The 19,998-nt window shown below is 36.7% G+C and overlaps 1 protein-coding gene across 1 annotated transcript; it reads left to right on the top strand.

Annotated features, from left to right (window-relative positions):
* Window positions 1–14: 14 nt before the first annotated feature.
* Window positions 15–19,375, top strand: LOC116331013 (aminopeptidase Ey-like). Its single transcript, XM_039614441.1, has 21 exons — window positions 15–294; window positions 1,549–1,849; window positions 2,702–2,844; window positions 3,054–3,190; window positions 4,219–4,345; window positions 5,590–5,744; window positions 6,210–6,323; window positions 6,417–6,560; window positions 6,637–6,702; window positions 8,242–8,307; window positions 8,764–8,936; window positions 9,143–9,219; window positions 10,625–10,758; window positions 10,849–10,904; window positions 12,300–12,447; window positions 12,538–12,629; window positions 12,985–13,092; window positions 15,218–15,385; window positions 15,474–15,614; window positions 16,558–16,639; window positions 18,822–19,375. Exons 1-21 carry the CDS (start codon window positions 24–26, stop codon window positions 18,978–18,980), a joined length of 2,862 nt encoding a protein of 953 aa, XP_039470375.1. The 5' UTR covers window positions 15–23; the 3' UTR covers window positions 18,981–19,375.
* The last annotated feature ends 623 nt before the right edge of the window (window positions 19,376–19,998 follow it).

Raw genomic sequence — 19,998 nt, forward strand, 5'->3', positions numbered from 1 at the left:
GGGCTCCTGGGTAGGCAGGCAACATGGGGAAAGGTTTCTTTATTAGTAAAACTGTTGGGATTTTGGGGATCATCATAGGTGTGGGAGCCTTAGCCTCAGTTGTTCCCTCACAGGAAAGGGGGAAAAACACTCATAGAAATGGAGAACCAACAATCTCCAAACGCCTTGCCACATCACCCACTGAACCTTGGGACGAGTATCGGCTGCCCAAGAACCTGGTGCCAGAGACATATAATGTCACCTTATGGCCAAGACTGACTCCAGACCCAACAACTGGACTTTACATCTTCTTAGGTAAGGCTTTATGACTACTTTTCTCTCTTTCTCTGTAACTTTCATATAATAGACCCTCCGGGTATCAGCAAGAACTAAAACCAGAGGGTGTTTAACAGCATTCTTCTCAGAGGTAGAGAAGTATGATTGTAATGCTTTTTATTAGTTTTCCAGGGGATGACTGAAAATGCATAATATAGAACAGACAATAGAATGAATAACAGTGATAACACTTTTAAGTCAATGAGAGTTGCTGAATCCATTCTAAGCCCAACTAACTGTTGTGTACTATATGGAACAGACATTAAGCACAATATTATTAAGTACAAATGAAGCACATTTTAATGGTAAACTGCCTTGAAAAAACAGGTTGCAGTTAAACAACAGAGACAACAATACTTACAGTAAAAAGAACATTTGCGGTGGAAAGGCTTAGAATGCTATAGTGAAATTAACTGGAAACTTTAAATTGCCCGTACATATGAATACAGGAGTGAATATAAGTGCGAATGGTTGTCTGTGTCCTGTGACAGACTGGTGACCTGTCCAGGGTGTACTCTGCCTCCAGCCCCCCCACGACCCTGAAAAAGATAAGCGGAAGGGAAATGATAGATTTAAGCTACAAAACTGTTTTATCTTAAATTATGCTGACCTTTAGAAACACAAAAGACAAATACAGCTTGAAGTAAAAAACTATTAAAAACAAAATTAGTTTGGATTTATATGACACCAACGCAATGCTGCTATTTTTAAATTACTGTTACATGTGCTTTTGCAAAAATTAAAAACACATTAAAAGCTTGAGTTTGACCTTATAACTATCACACCTATGATATTAAAAACTATTAATGAAAAAAAGTTCTCATCTTTTAAAAAAGTTTAGATCTGATCACACAGGTGAGAAAATTAAATGTAACAATAGTAAACAACACAAAATGAAGAACAATAAATAAAGCATCTGAAAGTGTCTGAAACTTAAAGTCCTTTTTAGGTGTGCAGCCAATTGTTTTGTTTTTTTCAGTTTGCTGTTTGAATATTCTCTAATGGCAAAAGAGTTATGGTGTTTATAAAGTTTTGATAGGTGAACTAAAGTGTATTAGCTATGGGTTGCTATTAGCATTACCTGATGCAACTGAGTTGACATTTTTATATTTTTTGGCAGCAAAATCATGGATTGGATAAACCGGTCACATATCCTAAAGTGACTGCAAATAATTTGAAGGTTTCTACGTTTAAACAACTGATTAAAGTGCACATTATTTCTTGGTGTTTCAGGCAAATCCATTGTGGACTTCGAATGTGTGGAGGACACTGACCTGATTCTTATCCATTCTAATAAATTGAATTACACCAAATTTGAGAACCAGTTGGCAAGACTCATGCCAGTGAGTAGTGTTGAAGCCCCCGCAATCAAGTCCTCCTGGTTCCAAGATGTCACACAGTACCTGGTCCTGGAGCTGGATGGTACACTGAAAAAGGGACACAAGTATCGCCTCTACACTGAATTCATTGGAGAACTCGCTGATGACCTTGGAGGCTTCTACAGGAGTGAATACGTGGAGGATGGAAAGAAAAGGTAAGTGTATATAGTGTCAACAAACCTGGAAAACATCAACATAAGTAACAATGAAAATGTTTTTTTTTAAAGAGTACTCGTTAAATAATTACATTTTGTTTTTTGTTTGAATCATTAAGTTAATCTCTCTCCAAACTTTAACAACATCTAGAACAACTGCAAAATAGTTCTTTTTACATAGAAGACATATTACATCTAAAATCAACAGTTTCGATTTTGTTCGACAAAGTGTCTGAAAATAAAAATTTTACTGTCTTACAAGATAACAAAAGGCATCATGTATTTGTAATTGAGGACTTTAAAAAAGTGGGATTTCGTTAAACTAGCTCATCTTTCTTAGTATACTGACTTGAATTTCTTCTAAACTGGAGACATTTTTACATAAAGGGAAGAATTACATGGATAAAAGACAGAAACGTCACTTAAATCTGAATTTCTCTAGAAGTTTGAAGAACAAAAATATATATAACTATATATAACATATATAGTTATAAATATAGTGGTGGCTAATCATTTTCTAAATGATGACATTTCTCATCGTGCTAACGTTGATACTGAATTCGCACAAATAGGATAAACTACAAAATGACATTAGCTGCTGGTTCAGAAATGAATCTAAGACAACTTTGGAGTCTTAAGGTTTTTTTGTTTGTTTGTTTTTTATTTGTCTAAAGCTAAGCCAGCTACTTTACTTGGTTTTTTATTGTTGTTGTTGTTTTTGCTTATCTAACAAAGTTTTGGGCATATACTTATTACATCATCTAGATTTTGGCGAACCTTCAGTCAACCATTTTGATTAAATTGTGTAGCACTTTCTTTACGCACAAGGCTAATTTATCTGCTTCTTGTCAGGGTCATGGCTACCACCCAGATGCAGCCTACAGATGCCAGGAAATCTTTCCCTTGTTTTGATGAGCCAGCTATGAAAGCTTACTTCTACATTACGCTGATCCATGACCGTGGAACTACAGCCCTGTCCAATGGCAAGGAAATAGGTTAGTTTCACCGCAGTGAGAACAGAGCAGATATTTTTGTTTTAAAAATAGATCTCACTAAAATATTGAGGATGTAACACATAGTTAAACAATAAAATATGTCAACAACAATAATGTATAATAACACTTTATGTGTCTAGTCAGTAATATGGTAAGAAGTGGAAAGCAATCAAATAAAAATGTTACCTCTTTATTTTATTTCTTTTCAGAAACAACTGAAATCAACCTTGATGGCCAGGATGTGCTTAAGACAGTTTTTGAGCGAACAGAGAAAATGTCGACTTACTTGTTGGCATTCATTGTCAGTGACTACGAATATATCGGTAACAGCATTGATGGCGTTGAGGTAATTGTTGTCCCATAGTAATTTTGACATTCTTTAAACAAAGTGGTTTGAATTTCCAAGAAACTTTCACAGGTGAATTTCAGTCATTTCCACAGTTGCCTTTTCTTCCGATCAAGTAGAGCAAATATGTTATTAGTAAAACAGAAAACTAATTAGTAAACGTTTCTTGAGCTCATCCAACTGAAGATACTACAGTTAGGCGGTGTCTGGATGATTCCCATGAGCCATAGCTCAAGTATTACACAGTACATACTCTTAACATACACTGCTGAGAAAATTTAAAGGAACACTTTAATCAAGTAAATAGCATCAATTCAATTTAACATCTGGCCCCCAGGAGGCCCCAGAGGCTGGGCAGGCTCGGCTGAGCCCTGAGCAAGGCAGGAATGAGAACCTCCGGGGGTTAACTAAGACCTTAAACCTGGTCTCTGGCCATGACCCGGGCAGAGTTTATGTCTTAAGGCAGCCCTTAAGACATAAACGGCCGAACAACAAAAAGTCCCAGAATAAACAGTCTAGAAACACACAGTCTTGGGAGTCAGCTGGCTGGGACACCAAACAATCAGGACCTGATACAGAATCCCAACAAAGACATGCTCAGAAATAAAATGATGAAAACCATCAACTAATAAATAGCTGGTCTCTAGCCGCATACATAAAATACATATAGACAGAACAGCGATGTCCATCTTGAAGACTGTATTCCAGAGTAGCAGGCAACCTTGTGGCTTCAAAAAACCAGTGCCCACACCTATGCATTTTTAATGGACTCATTCTAAGTTCATATAAGTGAGTACATAAGACATAAGTCATACTAATCAATGAATATTTGCCAGTACAACATTATTCTTTTCTTAGAACTGCAAAAAATGATTGACTGTACCTTCACGATCATAGACTAGACTGTACCCTGTACTCTTACTATAGATTTAAGCTATTTGAAATACAGGTGTATAGAATAATGTTACTTTGCAAAGTGGTGTAAAGTGCTTTTCAATTTTATTTTGTTTTGTGTAATCTGGGTTTAGATCCGCATTTTTGCCCGGAAGTCCGCCATTGCAGCTGGTCAAGGACAGTATGCCCTTAGCAAAACTGGACCAATCCTTAAATTCTTTGAGCAGTATTACGATTCCAAGTACCCTCTACCCAAGTCTGGTAAGACCACCACACAGTTAGCTAGACATATACATATGTTTACAATTTCTCACTTTTTAGCTGAGTCAGTACAGCTGTCCTGGTGCATCATCATGGATTTCCTAAGTCTATGAAATCTTAATCTTATATCTATTATGTACATTTAATTCGATCAAAGTCTATATTTAATAAGTAACAATACTAACATATCAAGTACTAAGTGAATACCTGATCTGAGGCCTTGTCATGAAGTAACTTTATGTTTCTTGTTGTCATAAGTGACTAAACCCAAATAAAAGACTGTGAGAGCAAGAAAACCTATCCTATAGTGACATTAAATGACTATAAGCAAATGCAAAATTCCATTTAAAAGATTCAAAATAACATCAAGTTTTTATTTTTTGTTTGCTGTTTTTATGCAAATGGGACAAAATTTGGAAGAGATTATATATTTTTTTAAAAATACAACAAAATGACAAAGCAATGAAAAAACAGGGAGGTATAGAAATGCCATACTTTTTCTTTTACCAGTTGATATGATAGACTTCAGCAGCATCACAGTTTCTGTTGGTGTACAAAAAACAGATTCCATATCTTCTTTAAAGCAATGCCTTATCTTTATGGTGTCCTGTTTGAAGTTCATTTTGTTTCCTAAGAAATGTGCCCAGTGCACCTTTCTCTGCTCACATGTGAAGTGGGGACATGTGTCTATTCAGTGTACTGATCTAATCTCAGTGGTCATCAGTTTTTGGTCTCATGTTTATTGGCATCAGGTGTATATTTATGGCAAAACTGTAAAATATATAGTTTTATAGCCCAAGACCTTGGCTGCAGCATCCAGTCAGCTCCGTTATGTTCTTATCATACGCACATCTTTCAGTTGTGACTTTTTATGACATGTTATGAGAAGGTTATCTTCATTATCAATTATTAACAGGTAAAATGTGATTCTTCATCTTTATATAATATTAGCCTGTCCTATGTTGCAGGCCAAGATTTGATTTACTTGCACTTATTTTATTTTACATTTTCTTATATTTTTATAAACTGATATTTATGACACCTTTGAATTTTTTATTTACATTATTTTACTTACTTTTAATTAAGTAGGATTTTAATCATTAATTTTTTTTACCCATAGTGGACTAAATTCACATTGTTGCACTGTGATTGGATAAAGGTTTTCAGTATTTCTGCTGTTTTAAACTGGTAATCTCTTTCACTTCAAGCAATTAATCAGCCACATAATCTTTGTCCTAACACAGATCAGATAGCAATCCCAGACTTTAATGCAGGGGCCATGGAAAACTGGGGTCTGATCACATACCGGGAGACAGCTCTACTATACGATGAAGCATTCTCCTCCAACGCCAACAAGGAAAGGATCGCTACGATCATTGCTCATGAACTGGCTCACATGGTGAGTTTCAAGTCCTGGAAATAAAGTTTAAGAGGATTCTTGAGATGTTGAATATAGGCAATAATTATGTTTTAAGTAATTTGGAAAACATTCATATCAACTCTCAGGTCCTAGAAAGCAATTTCAGATATATTTCCAAGTAACTGGTAACTGGACTGGTTCTGATGTAGTGCTTTTCTAATCTACCTGAGCACATACAGCTTGGCTGATTCACCCATTCACACCCATTCATATCTCATAGCAAAGGGTTGAAGAGCCAGAAAATAACTTCAAGTTGAGTCTCAAGTGAAAAAAAACTTCAAGAAACAGATTCGTCAATTCTCACATTCTGTCAAAACACAAGCCTTAAATTTGCATTAACCCTAAGAAACAATTTCAAGCTGAGTTTGTGCTAAATAATTATTTATTGGGCTAAAACTGCCTGTGCCTCATTTATAAGTTTTGTTTTCTGAACTGTCCCTCTAGTGGTTTGGTAATCTGGTGACACTCAGATGGTGGAATGACTTGTGGCTGAATGAAGGCTTTGCATCCTATGTTGAGTACTTGGGAGCAAATTATGCTGAACCTGACTGGAATGTGGTAAGAAGTTCATTAACACTAAATTGTCTTGAATATAAGTGTTGGTGCTCGACACATGTTGTTAAGTATACAGTCTCATTTGTTTCATAAAAGGGTGATCTCTTCGTGCTCGGTGACATTCAGAAGGTGTTTGCTATTGATGCCCTGGTTTCTTCTCACCCTCTGTCATCTAAAGAAGAAGATATCAAGACGCCAGCACAGATTAATGAGCTGTTTGATTCTATTTCATACAGCAAGGTAAAGTCCACATAGACTCTCTAAACCACAAAAAAACAGAAACAAAAAACTTAACAGTGTGTTTTCTCCTCATCAGGGAGCATCTGTGCTCAGGATGTTGTCAGATTTCCTGACTGAAGATGTCTTCCGGCTGGGTCTGAGGGTAAGGACCACAATATAACAGAACACAATGTGTTTCTATGAAGGTGACTCAACCAGCCAGTCATCCTTGCAGTGGTTTTTGCTGTAATGGCTCAGTCACACATGTAGCAACAGGATAGTATCTACATTGTTTTAAAAACGTACCAGAAGAAGACTAAAAGAACTGCACGCTGCAATTGCCTCAGTTAAGGTCAGTGTTCATGGTTCAACAAGAAGGAGAAAATCAACACCATATCAACAGTTAAACATCTTGCAGAAAACCGCTGTATGCAGAAGGTGATCACCAGCTCAGTCATGCTGGTTACCAAGATTGTTGCAAAAGCGCAAAACTTCTCGCTCAAATAATTATCTAAACTTTCACTGCAATACAACTTTCACTTGCAGATATAATTTGTCACTGCTTCAGCCACAGCCAGCATTCATATCCTTGCATCAACCTGGCATAGGTTAACACCCATCTTCAGTCCTCCCTTGCCCAGTTTCTGCACATAAAAAGCAAGATGTTAGTCATGAAAGTGTTTTACTTCCTTTGAGAGAGTATATACACTTGTTTCTTTAACCATACTTTCCATAATTTATCTTATCTACATAAGGTTTAGTAGGTTTTTGAGTATGATTTAGGAATACTGTGTGTCCAAAATGGGTAACAACTTAATGGTATGTGGTAAGCGGTCACATGTCTGCAAAACCTCTATAAAGGTTTTGTTTTGTGCAGCCACATGTGGAGTTGTATTTGTTCAGCCCACTTCCTCCCCATCGCCACCTCACAGACACTCCAACTTTCCAATCCAACTTTATTTATAGAGCACTTTAAAAACAACATGGTTGACCAAAATGCTTTCCAGTAAAAAACAGTGAAAAAAGTTTAAAATCTTACATTAAACAGACAAAAAAATTAAATAATAATAAACTAAATAAATAAGTGAAAAAAAAGATTAAAATGATTCAGTAAATATTAAAACATGAATAAAACAGAAAAAAAGTCGACTCTGGTACTACTCCTAAAACGCCTTGGAAAAAAGATGTGTTTTTAAAAGTGATTTGAAATTTTCAAGCATTTGGCCCAGCCTAATATAGAGGGGCAACTTATAAACACTTCAGTAAGAGTTCTATCCAAGTGTCAGTCTTCATCTTCACCACCTCCAGCATGTCGACTCTGGGGGGCCCTGTCCTAAATCCTGTCACCACTGGGTTTCTATTCTGCCATGATGGGTCATCAGAGTCTAATCACCAAATACATGTCTTATATAACCCATCGATATACCAGTTATCTTTGTCAAATTACATTTTGCCCAATGGTGAGTGAGAAATATAAATAAACTAAGAAATCAGGAAGGGGGCAAATACTTATTCACGGCATGGTACATACCCTGTCATCTGTGAAAAGGATAACCCTTTCAGTGAAAAAACTTGGAAGACATTGTAGCAAAATGTTGAACACTTGTACACATTTTTTGAAAGTTTTGCCAACGCATTAATTCTTCATGTATCCAAAGCAGTATGTCTGACACATCTCTCTGTTTCCTGTTTTTTTCTGCAGTCCTATCTGACTCAATTTAGATTTGGGAATGCAGTCTACACAGACCTTTGGAATCATCTGCAAAAGGCATGTTATCATCTCTCTGCTCTTTTTGAATATTTAGTTAAGATCTACGTTATTACTGATTAATTACCACCTGTGCCTAGAATTGTTTTCTAATGCTTTTGAAACATCAGAGAGCATCAGCTGTAGAAATATTGAAACTAAAATAATCTTTTCTACGTATTTAAAAAAAAAAAAAAATTTCATTAAATAGCTTTTGGCAATGAGTATGTTTTTCACTCCATAACATTTGACATTTTATGTTTCTTTTGTATAATGTTTAAAAGATCTGACCAAAGTCTTAACAAAATAGGTAGTGTTTTGACTATAACAGTGTGTGTGTGTGTGTGTGTGTGTGTGTGTGTGTGTGTGTGTGTGTGTGTGTGTGTGTGTGTGTGTGTGTGTGTGTGTGTGTGTGTGTGTGTGTGTGTGTGTGTGTGTAAAAATGTATTTACTTTTTTCTTTTTTGTTTTTTCACAGGCTGCTGATTCTAGCATGTTAGAGCTTCCTGATACTCTCGATAACATAATGAACACCTGGGTGCTGCAGATGGGCTTTCCTGTGGTTACCATTGACACTGAGACTGGAAGTGTTTCCCAGCAGTACTTCCTTCTGGATCCAGAAGCTGTAGTCACCACTCCATCCCCCTTCAAGTATTTGCACTGCCTTTTTTTAATCTTTTCCTCCTAATATATCAAGTAAAGACCATATTCTTTATGCAGTTCTTCATTTTTTATTATTTATTTATTTATTAAATGGCAAAATGGTTACAGGCTGTTTTTAGTTAATAAAAAGCAAAAAAAAAGAAAGAAAGAAAGAAAGAAGCTGCATAAATAATGTTTCAAATGTTCTGCCATAGTTATCAATGGACCGTTCCAATCAAATGGATGAAGACTGGCACTATGCAGAATCCACTGTGGCTAACATCCAAATCAGGTAGATAATCCATTCCCAGCTTAAGACTGCCAAATCATTTTAATCACAATCTTTTAATTATCACACAAGCATTTTCTAAGTATTTTCACCTTTGTGTTTGCACTGATTTATTTTCACCTTCTAACAATTTGCTTGTTGGAGTTGATTCTCCATTAGCAGAAACCACTGAACAATTGGTTCTGTTTCTTTTTTATATGTAAGTATTTACATTGACTCAAAAATTTATATTTTTTAAAACTAATATTACCTTTAAATTCTTGTGGTCCATCTATAGTACCTGAATGTCCCTGAGATAGAGCAAACAACATGATGATGATTTTGTGTTCATAAATGAAACAGTTGCAGTCTCTTGACAGTTTAGAGAGTTAAAACTTGAACTTCATTTCAAATATACAAAGGTAACAAAAAATACAATTCAAACTCCAAATGCTGGGTCAAAAGCCCCAGCGCACTGACAAAAGCTGAAACTTGGCCAAAACTGAGCTATATAACTGGACAATTGTCCAAAGCACAGCACCACTCTGTACTTTAATTGAGTTGGATTTTTAAGTTTATTCCCTTCATTTTTAAACAAATGTCTGTACTTTCTACTCCTTACATTTTAAAAACAGGTTCAATTGCAGAGATTTATTATTTCACGTCAATACAAGCCTTTACACATCAAACCAATTTGAGCCTTAATAAATCAAGCAGTAACACATGAAAGGCAATCCTGTTCAAGTATTAATCACCATCGAATCTCACATAAAAATAGATGGCGTGTGACATAGTCAGGGGTCAACGTAGCTCGTTATTTTGTTTGTTTGTTTTTTGTTTGTTTTTTTTGTTTGTCCAGAAGCTGTGGCTGCGTCCATTAGCCCAGATCAGCTGATCACAGCCTGTACCTCCAAAAAGCTGATTTTTACTCTTTTACTTTGAGCAAATTTCAAAGCCTGTACTTTTTTACTTTTACTTGAGTAAAGAAGTTGAATCAGTATTTCAACTTTTACTGGGGTATTTTTTTTCACACTGGTATCTGTATTTCTACTTAAGTGCAGAATGGCTGTCCTTTTGCCACCATTGGCTCTTGCAGGATCTTAAGAGAACTATGCATATTGAATACCTGCAACCCTCAATAAACTAAGGCAACTTTATAAGAAACAGTAGATCAGAATTCCTCCACAGCAAGAACCAGAGTCAAGGGATTTACAAAGGATTGCAGAGAGTCCTGTGAAAACCTTTTTTCTTTTTTCCTTTTTTACACATAACTGTATATATTTGAAACAATCTAACAATAGATTGTTGTATTGTTAATACAAATCCCAGAACACAAACACTAAGTAAATCATTAGCTTACATTAGGTAAAAGTTTACATTTATTTTGTTCTTGTGCACCAACTTTGAGTTCTGTTTCTTCACTTTCTAGAAACATCTGAAGCTATGAAAACATCAGGAGATCAGTGGGTGCTAGCCAACGTCAACATGGTTGGTTACTACAGGGTTAACTATGATGATGGCAACTGGGCAAAACTCTTAAATGTTCTGCAGAGTAATCATCAGGTAAGACAGAGGAGCCCAACACACAGTGATTATCAGTCATTATCAGTCATTATCAGTGATTGTAAACAGGTTTCTTGATGTTTCTTTAAGCTCATTCCACGCATCAACAGAGCTCAGATATTGGATGACGCCTTCAATCTGGCCAGGTAAGTTTGCTGGTGTAGTCTCACATGTACATGATAACCGTTATGATTAAGAGATGTACACTACTGTGAAAAACTATTTACTTTCATTCCAGCTTTGTCACTTCATGATTATTAAATCGTGAATCAACTGCGATACTTTGATTAAATACATTATTATTATAAGTTCAATTTCACAAGCCACATCAGGCCTGATTATTAACAGACATGTTTAAATGATATATCAATTAAACAGATGTCAGATGTCATTTGCATCTGACTTTGTTACTCTAGAAAGAGTTACAAAACCATTTCTAAGGCTTTGGGACTCCAGTGAATCACTGGGCGAGCCGTTACCCGCAAATGGAGAAGACATGGATAACTGTCTTTTCTAAAGGGAATGTTTGATATATATGAGGGTCACTTCCCTCAGTGCTTCACCATGGGGACCACTGATGCTTTCGTCTTCCACATTCTCTCAGCCCTTGCTATTTCTTGAGCTTCTCGTGTTCCTTTTTCCTGATGTTCTATCATTTGGAATAGCTACATCTATCACTACAGCCATTTCTGCTTGTCTGACACCACTATGTCTGATTAGTTAGCCATCACCAGGCTCTAAATAGAGTAGAGCAGGTCATCTAGTAATAGGGGGGTTGGTGGTTTGATCCCTTGCCACTCTGCATGATGCCAAATATTTTTGGGCAAGGTACTAACCCCAAGTTGCTCTCCACTGCATTCATTAGAGTATCAGTGTGTGTGAATATTAGATAGAAAGCACTTACATAGAAAAGGCATAGAAAAAGTGCTTTTATGAATGAGCTAAGTTGTATAAAGTGCTTTGAGTGCTGAGGTAGAGTATGAAACCACTATATAAGAACCAGTCCATTTACCATTTTGTTTATTTCAGCTTTTTTATATTGGGATCAATATGACCTCAGTAGGGTTTAATCATCTAAAAATCAATACAAATAATATTTTCTTGAAATTACAGAACTGAATACCAGAATCAGGCTGTGATGTAATTGTACTTTGCATAAAATCTGCAAGTTGCATCAAACAATAAAACTTATGTTTTATTTAAATAATTATAATAATTATAATAACAGTTATAATAATTATAACTGTAATAACAATAATAATAATAATCTATTTTTCATATAGTGACATTAACGTGGTAACAATAATACTATGAGAAGAATTAAGCCTTACTATTATTCTTATTTTCATATTACGAATTCTCTTGGGGTCCCAGGGATCCCAGTCAGTCCATGTATTTTAAATATGTTGGTAGGCTGTGGGCTTAAATACTTACCTATCAGATATTAATTAATAGTATTTGTGGTAATAGCTTAAAATTATGACAATGAAAAACATAAACATGAAGTATCTGATTAATTTTTACTATATTCTACCCCTTAGAGCCAAGATCATTTCTACAGTGCGGGCGCTTGAAACCACCAAGTACCTGAATAATGAGAGAGATTACATTCCATGGAAGGCAGCCCTTAACAACCTGGACTTTTTCTACCTCATGTTTGACCGCAGCGAAGTGTATGGCCCCATGCAGGTGAACTTCTTCCAACGACATATATATACAAAAGAAACAAAACACAAATAAGTTGTCACATTTTCTGAGTTCTGTCTTTGTTGCTTTCAGGAATATCTCGGGAAAAAAGTCTACCCTCTGTTTGAATACTACAAGCAAATGACAGACAACTGGAGTAAAGTCCCTGATGGACACTTGGACCAGTGAGTGAAACACATTTTAAGTTTCAACATACAGCTGACAGCAGTCTAAACTGTATTCAAAAATCAGATGGATAGGTTAGACTTTTTCTATAAAATAATAATTTATGTTGTGATGTAATTGTAGAAGTTGTTCTTTTCTGGACCGAGGATACAGTTTTTTTACATGTATTATTTAAAATGTGTAATTCTACAAATTCGGTTTAGCACATGTGATAGTTGGAACTTAGAAACTGAGTAGAAGAGTTTCTATGATGTTGAAATCGGAAATTTCCTTATTCATTATGCCTTTGCTTTCCCCAGATTTTACCTAAATGTTCTTGTTAATACACCTGTTTTCTATTTGTCCATCCTCCAGGTATAATCAGGTGAATGCAATTAGCCAGGCTTGCAGGACAGGGTTGGAGGAATGCCAAAACCTGGTCACGAAATGGTTTCAAGATTGGATGGTTACTGGCACCAACAGGTATGTGTCCATTTCAATTTTGTAGTCAAGAAGATTTCCTCAGGTTTGTAAACATTTAAGAAACAATACACTGCTCGTGAAAATTAATGGAGTCTTTTTAACTGGAGTATATCAGTCAGATTAATGTCTGGGATATTGATCTGAAGCAGCAGTAGGGGTGGTTAATCACTTTCAGTTGCGCTAATGTTAATGAAATTCATAACAGGTGCACCGGTTTCCCAAAACTGGAATAATTTTACAGGTGGAGGTCACTGACATTTCCCTGCTCATCTGTTTTTTTCTCTAGTTTGGATTTGGCTTGGGTCAGTCTTACTACTGGTAGCTTGAGGCAATACCTGACATACATGAGATAGTCCACCTTCTCCAGCAAACCTAGCAACGGCTAATCAATATGTGCCATTGCCAGAAGATTTGCTGTGATTCCCAGCACAGTCAGAGGTTCATGGAGGTGATTCCAGAATACTGGCAGTTACTCAAGGAGAGCTGGACAGTGCAGTAGAAGGTCTCTGCTCAGTTATGCATGGCGGAATAGAATGAGCGCTGCCAAAGCCCTACAAAATGACCCCCAGCAGGCCACTGATGTAAATATCTAAGAAAACAATCAGAAACAGACTTAATGAGAGCGGGCCCTGTGCCCAATGCCTAACATCATAGAGCCTAATTAGCATTTGCCATAGAACACCAGAATTGGAATGTTCACCACTTTCACAGATGAGAGCAAATTCACTGTGACACAATAAAGGTAAAGATACAAGTGGTACCCATAATACTGTACCTCACTCCATCCAAGCACACACATCATCCAGGTAGGAAGCAGCATATGCAGCAGCAGAGCACCAGGAGCACGTGAGGAAAAGGGTCGGGTGTTGCAATACAGCAACATCCTCTCTCTGGGCCTTTGTGACATAGTTATCACAATGGAGGCAGCATGCCTTCCTAATGGTGGAATTTGGCACCCCAACTCATCTCTTTCCATAACCAGGCTCATCAGAGAAACAGTTTCAGCTTCTCGCCCTACTTTTAGGAGATTGAGATGATATACCAGTATGGCTCCTCCTGTGTCAAGGGTCAATGTCACCCACTCCCTGTTTGACCACAAAGGATCCTTGGCACTTGGCAACTTTGAGCTAGAAGATACAAGCACTTTACTTCGAGATGCGTCTAGCCCCTCTGTTGTACAGGGACTGATGACATTCGTGGGCCTTGAGCAAACTCCCTTGTGTTACCTCCCCAATGTGTGTAGCTTTGCTCTCAGGTCTAGAACATAATGAATTTAATTTTTAGCTGGGATTGGACCTTCCTCCCAGTTTTCTTTAATAAGGTCCATCACCCCCCGTAGGTTCCTGCTAAACAGTAACTTAAAATTAGAAAATCGTGTGGATGCCTGGGGAACCTCTCGCACTACAAACAACAGAGGGTCTAACCAGTGATCCCAATGGGTTCATCCTAATCAATGAATGTCATTACATTTTAGCCACTTCACCCCTCAGCCACTTTACATTTTACACCGCCAGATTGCACCTCAGACTGTTGAGGAGCTCAGTGACGACCTCCAGATCCTGGAGACCACATAGGACACCATTCTTTTTCTCATTAGGAGCATGCCCCAATGTTGTCAGTCGTGCATACAAGCGCATGTGGTCCACACAAACTACTAAGTACCATTTTCAGTTGCTGCAATTAAGATTTAGTAAAATGGACTTGCTTGCAACATTTTTTTTTTTTTTCATTTTCATTTTTGGGTTATCCTCTGTAGGTTGATCATTTGATCTTGCCCCATGGGGTGAGGATGCTCATGAGAAAGGTGGTGGAAAACCCAGGAACTTCAAGGACAAGCTTGTAATAAATGTGAAGAAGCACATGTAGAAGCACATGAAAGAGATCATGTGGTGACTTTGGCTGTCTCCACACTTTAATCCTATAGAAAATCTTGGGAGGGAGTTGAAGAAATGAAATGAATGAAAAATGAAACCATAAAAATTTGAGACAGTTCATTTCCTTTTCTTTTAATTAAGCAATCTTACAAATTCAGCAGGGGGATAAAATAATTATTTCCCTATAGTATAAAGTAATACTCTGTATAATCTATGGTGTACTGAAGTCTGACAATATCCTCTTTTTCTAGGATCCACCCTAACCTGCGCTCTGCTGTGTACTGCAATGCTATTGCAGCAGGTGGCGAGAAAGAATGGGATTTTGCTTGGTCACAGTTTAAGACTGCCAATATTGCTATTGAATCTGATAAACTTCGCTATGCTCTGTCCTGCACCAAAGAACCTTGGCTGCTCAACAGGTACATTCATTGCTTTATTAATAAATATGCCACATTATGTAACTTAAAGTTACTATCTAGCACACATATTTACTCTGTGACTGTTCAGGTATCTGGAATACACTCTGGATCCAAACATGATCCGAAAGCAGGATGCCACCGCCACCATTGTCGACATTGCCAGTAATGTGGTTGGTCAGTCTCTGGCATGGGACTTTGTCAGGGCTCAATGGTCATACATCTTCAATCAGTGAGTACAACATAATACCTCTAAAAAGGCACCAGAATTTCAGTTTAGGAAGGATAGTTTTAATATGAAACAAGACTATTCAGAATTACAGTTTATCTTCAAAGTGACAGTTTAAAAAAAGGTTGCAACACATATATGAAGTGTTATGTGTCATATCTATGTGAACCAAAGAACACTTACAGCATAATCCATAACATAATCATAACATAAAGCCAACTGATGCAACCATCAGCTGAGGATCCACTGTGGTTAGTGCACAGTGTGTCATGCTGGTGTATGACTGATGATGCTTTTGTTTTCCATGTGATTCCAAGTTTTGGATTTAAAGCAGAGCCTGAACTGACTAGGAGAAAATCACAAGATATTATATAAAAGTTGCTAAAAATACTAAAAGGAAAGCAAAAAATGTATTTTTCTCATTAAAAAAAAAAAAAACTAGTAAAATGTCTCATACTTCAGCTTGTGTGGCTTCATAAAAGCGATTAACCTTCAAAATTTAAGGCAGCTTTCAGTCACTTTCAAGTTGATAAAAAGTAATAAACAATTATCTTCAAAAAGGGGGGGTAACTGACTTTGATGTTCAGCAAGATTTTAAAAAAATAATTTCAGATAAATAGATTTCATCCCCTAAAATCGTTATTACGGTTTTCTTGAATTTCCTTTCTTACATCATAAATGCAGCTTACAATTTGGATAGAATTGCACTTTCAAATGACCAAGCCTGAGTATTTAAAAAATATCATCTATAGTATACTCACTAAATATATGTATACATTTGTGAAGAATTATATCTAATTCATATAATTTATGAAAACATGTAGAAGTTCAGTAATTTCACAGATGATAATCACGTTCTCAATGAAAGAGAAGACCGTTCTTAAGTGACTAGGACATCAATTTCTGCTAACTGACGTTTGCCTTTGACTGTGCGTCCCTCTCACAGGTATGGTGGTGGCTCATTCTCATTCTCCAACCTCATCAACGGCGTCACCAAACGTTTCTCCACTGAGTTTGAGCTTCAGCAGGTTAGATATTTCTTTGAAATGACTTTTCCACAATGTGGCTTCACTTTTGTTCATTTTGTTATCCTACTTTTCAATGTAGATACTTTAAGTCTTATCAAATCTCAAGTCATCCTCTGGTCTCAAAGCAAATTTCAAGTATTAATTTCAAGCCTTCCAGACCTTACAAGGGTTTAATTTGATTTGAACTGAAGTGAACTAATAAGTCTGACAGGACAGGCATTTAACTGCTAGGTGATAGTGTTCTCATTACCAGTATTTAAACCTAAAGACAGTGATATCAAAATAGGTCTGTGTGGCTTATTGTCACATTGAAATCACTTTGGTTGTCATGGCCCTCCATAGCATCAAAGTGCAGTGGTCTCCCATTGCCCCAGTATTCATAAGCACAATCACTTTCCCATCTTCTTTCAGCTGGTGTTGTCAACATTAACGCTGCATTAACACGTCATAACGATTAACGCAAACACAATTTTTAAAGCAATCAGTCCATCTGGAGCTCAGAATGGACAAACTTTGGACAAACTGCCCGAAATGCATTGACAGAGACATTTCAGGGATTTTGAATCATTCTGCGCTCCAGATGGGTTGATTGCGTTAATTGTGATGACGCAGTGTTAACATGTTAAAGTTGACAGCCCTACTTTTAACGCAAACAGTATTAACATATACCTCTCATGATATCCTATTTGGATTTATTTAGACATTGACTGAAATCATACTGACAATTTTTTTTGACATTGATAGACTTCTATTACCACACCACATTCAAAAACAGATTGAACGAACTACACATTCATTCATGCTTTTATTTCTATCCTTGGTAATGATTATTCCCATGCTCGCATTGTTGCAAGGCAGGCAACAGTTAAAATACTCAAAGTTAAATAGTTAAAATGGCAATAAAAGTTCTGACCAGAGAGATAGCCCATGTGAAGCCTTAACTATTGATAATCTTCAATTCAAGGCTTCATGACGCTTCATCACTAGTCTGGACTGACTCATAGAAACAGACTGACAGAGGTTGACACAACAAAGAACACAGATGCAGACTATATATACACAGGAGGACATTAGGGCAGAGTAGACACACAAGGGAGCACAACAGAGAAGAACAGAACTAACAAGACAAGGGAAGCAAAACTGAAAATGATACACACAAGAGAGAGGTCTAAGAAAATAAAACAAGAAGTAACACACACTGAGACACAGACTAAGACGCATGAACTTGACACAGAGACCGGAGCTAGACAGAAACATGACTGGCTGGGGAGACAGAAAGGGATACAAACATGGAGACAACCACTGTGATTACCACAGAGACACTGAGTTAGTGAGAACAGGTTAATTGGAAACACTAAATTGTCCATAGGTGTGAATGGGTGGGTGAATGGGAGTGAGATTGGTTGTCTCTGTCTATGTGTTAGCCCTGCGACAGACTGGCGACCTGTCCAGGGTGTACCCTGCCTCTCACCCTAAGACAACTGGGATAGTCTCCAGCTCCCCCCGCAACCTTGAAAATAAAAATAAATAAATAAAATTTTATTTATATAGCACCTCTCTAGAAAGAAAAGAAGTACTGCACATAAGATAACAAGTCATAAAAGATAAAACAAACAATATAAAACGATAAGAGGAAACGAATGATTGGATGGATGGACACTGAGGTGACACAGAGGTGACAGACAGGGCACCAAAGGGAACTAACATAATCAAACAAGTAACCAAGAAATATGAATAAAAACAGATAAACAAGTAATAGGAAATCAATACACAAAAACCTGAATATGATTTATCGCAAATGTCCAAAGAAAGAATCATAAGTCCAGAACAAAAACTGAAAAATACTTGGTCAGAGACCCAGGACTATGACAACTTTAACATCAACATGCAAGCATTCAGTTTTGTGCCATAACCAAGCTGCAATATTTGGTCAGTTTATAAAAAGTTGCAGTGACTGTGTGCAAGAAGAACATTCATCCAATAACAATAACAAAAGGTTTGTGTTTTTGTAGCATTTTATGAATGACAAACAATATGTCTCATTAATAAAATGTTGGAAAAAACATAATTTTAATATAAAAAAGAGAGAAAGAGATGAGTGATATGAACAAAGCCATGCATTTTCAGTATATGTCTTTTGTTTAAAACTACTCACTGATTTACATTGTCTCTGTTGCATCAGCTGAAGGAGTTCAAGGCTGACAATTCCGATGTTGGTTTTGGCTCTGCCACCTTAGCGCTGGATCAATCCATTGAGAGAACCGTCGCTAACATTAAATGGGTTGACGAGAACAAGAAGAGTGTTCTGGACTGGTTCACAACTGAAGCTAACGCCCAATGAAGAAGCTGTTTTTACTTGTTCATCATTCAATTAAAAATAAAAACAGAGTTTCGATCGAAATATATATGAAGTACATTTAATTGTTAAACCTTTTATGTTATGGTTTGGGGCGTATTACAACTTTTAAGTCCAAAAATGTTTTAACTACTTTACAAAACAGTTTTAGACTCTTGTGTATGAAAACAGCTTTTATACAAGACTAGTGGAGGAAAAAAATATAACGATGCCAGATTTTCATAGTGTAGACTACTGAAAAAGCAACTGGTTTTCCTCTTAATGGTGAATGTATGTAGTGTAACTTTACTGGACTATACAACGTGTCCTCAGATTGTATCTTTCTTTCTTTGTCTTTTTTCTGATTCATAAAGTACAATTTTGCATTTCTCCATTTCAGCAATTTTCAAATAAATCTTTCACATTTCATTTTTGTGTCTGAACACTTTTATTCTTCGTCATTAGGCAAAATCAGTAACATTTGATTTACAAAAAAAAAAGTCTAAAAACAATAGTGGGCCTGGTTTTATTCACTGGTTACAGAGTTTGAGATCGACGGACTTCCAGTGTTTTAACATATATGAAAAACTTTCTGATTGTTTTAGTGTGTTTTGCACCGAGAGGTTTGGGTTATGAACAATGCATTAACTATTTTGAGAACTCCATGAAGAGTGGTAAAAATGACATTCCTGCTCTGAGAATTCCACAAAGCAATTGAGCAAAGCTATAAGGCAGCTCTGAGGACAAAAGCTGATACAGCCTTACACTACCAAGCTATAGCTAATAAAGTAGTCAATGAGTGCATATTTATTGTGCTTGTGTATTATTAGCAGCACCAACACTGATGATGTGTTACTGGCCTTGCCCTTTCATTCATGTTTGAAAGACGTGCTAGGCTGAACGAACGGCAGAACACACAGAAATGCAGGGAATGCAGAAAGTGCTCTTTATTTACAATGTCTGGATTATTTACAAAGGGTGGGAGATTGTGTACAGTGATAAATAAACGAAGGGAAACCAGGGA

This window comes from Oreochromis aureus, linkage group 7, assembly GCF_013358895.1.
Source record: "Oreochromis aureus strain Israel breed Guangdong linkage group 7, ZZ_aureus, whole genome shotgun sequence".
Classification (NCBI taxonomy): domain Eukaryota; kingdom Metazoa; phylum Chordata; class Actinopteri; order Cichliformes; family Cichlidae; genus Oreochromis; species Oreochromis aureus.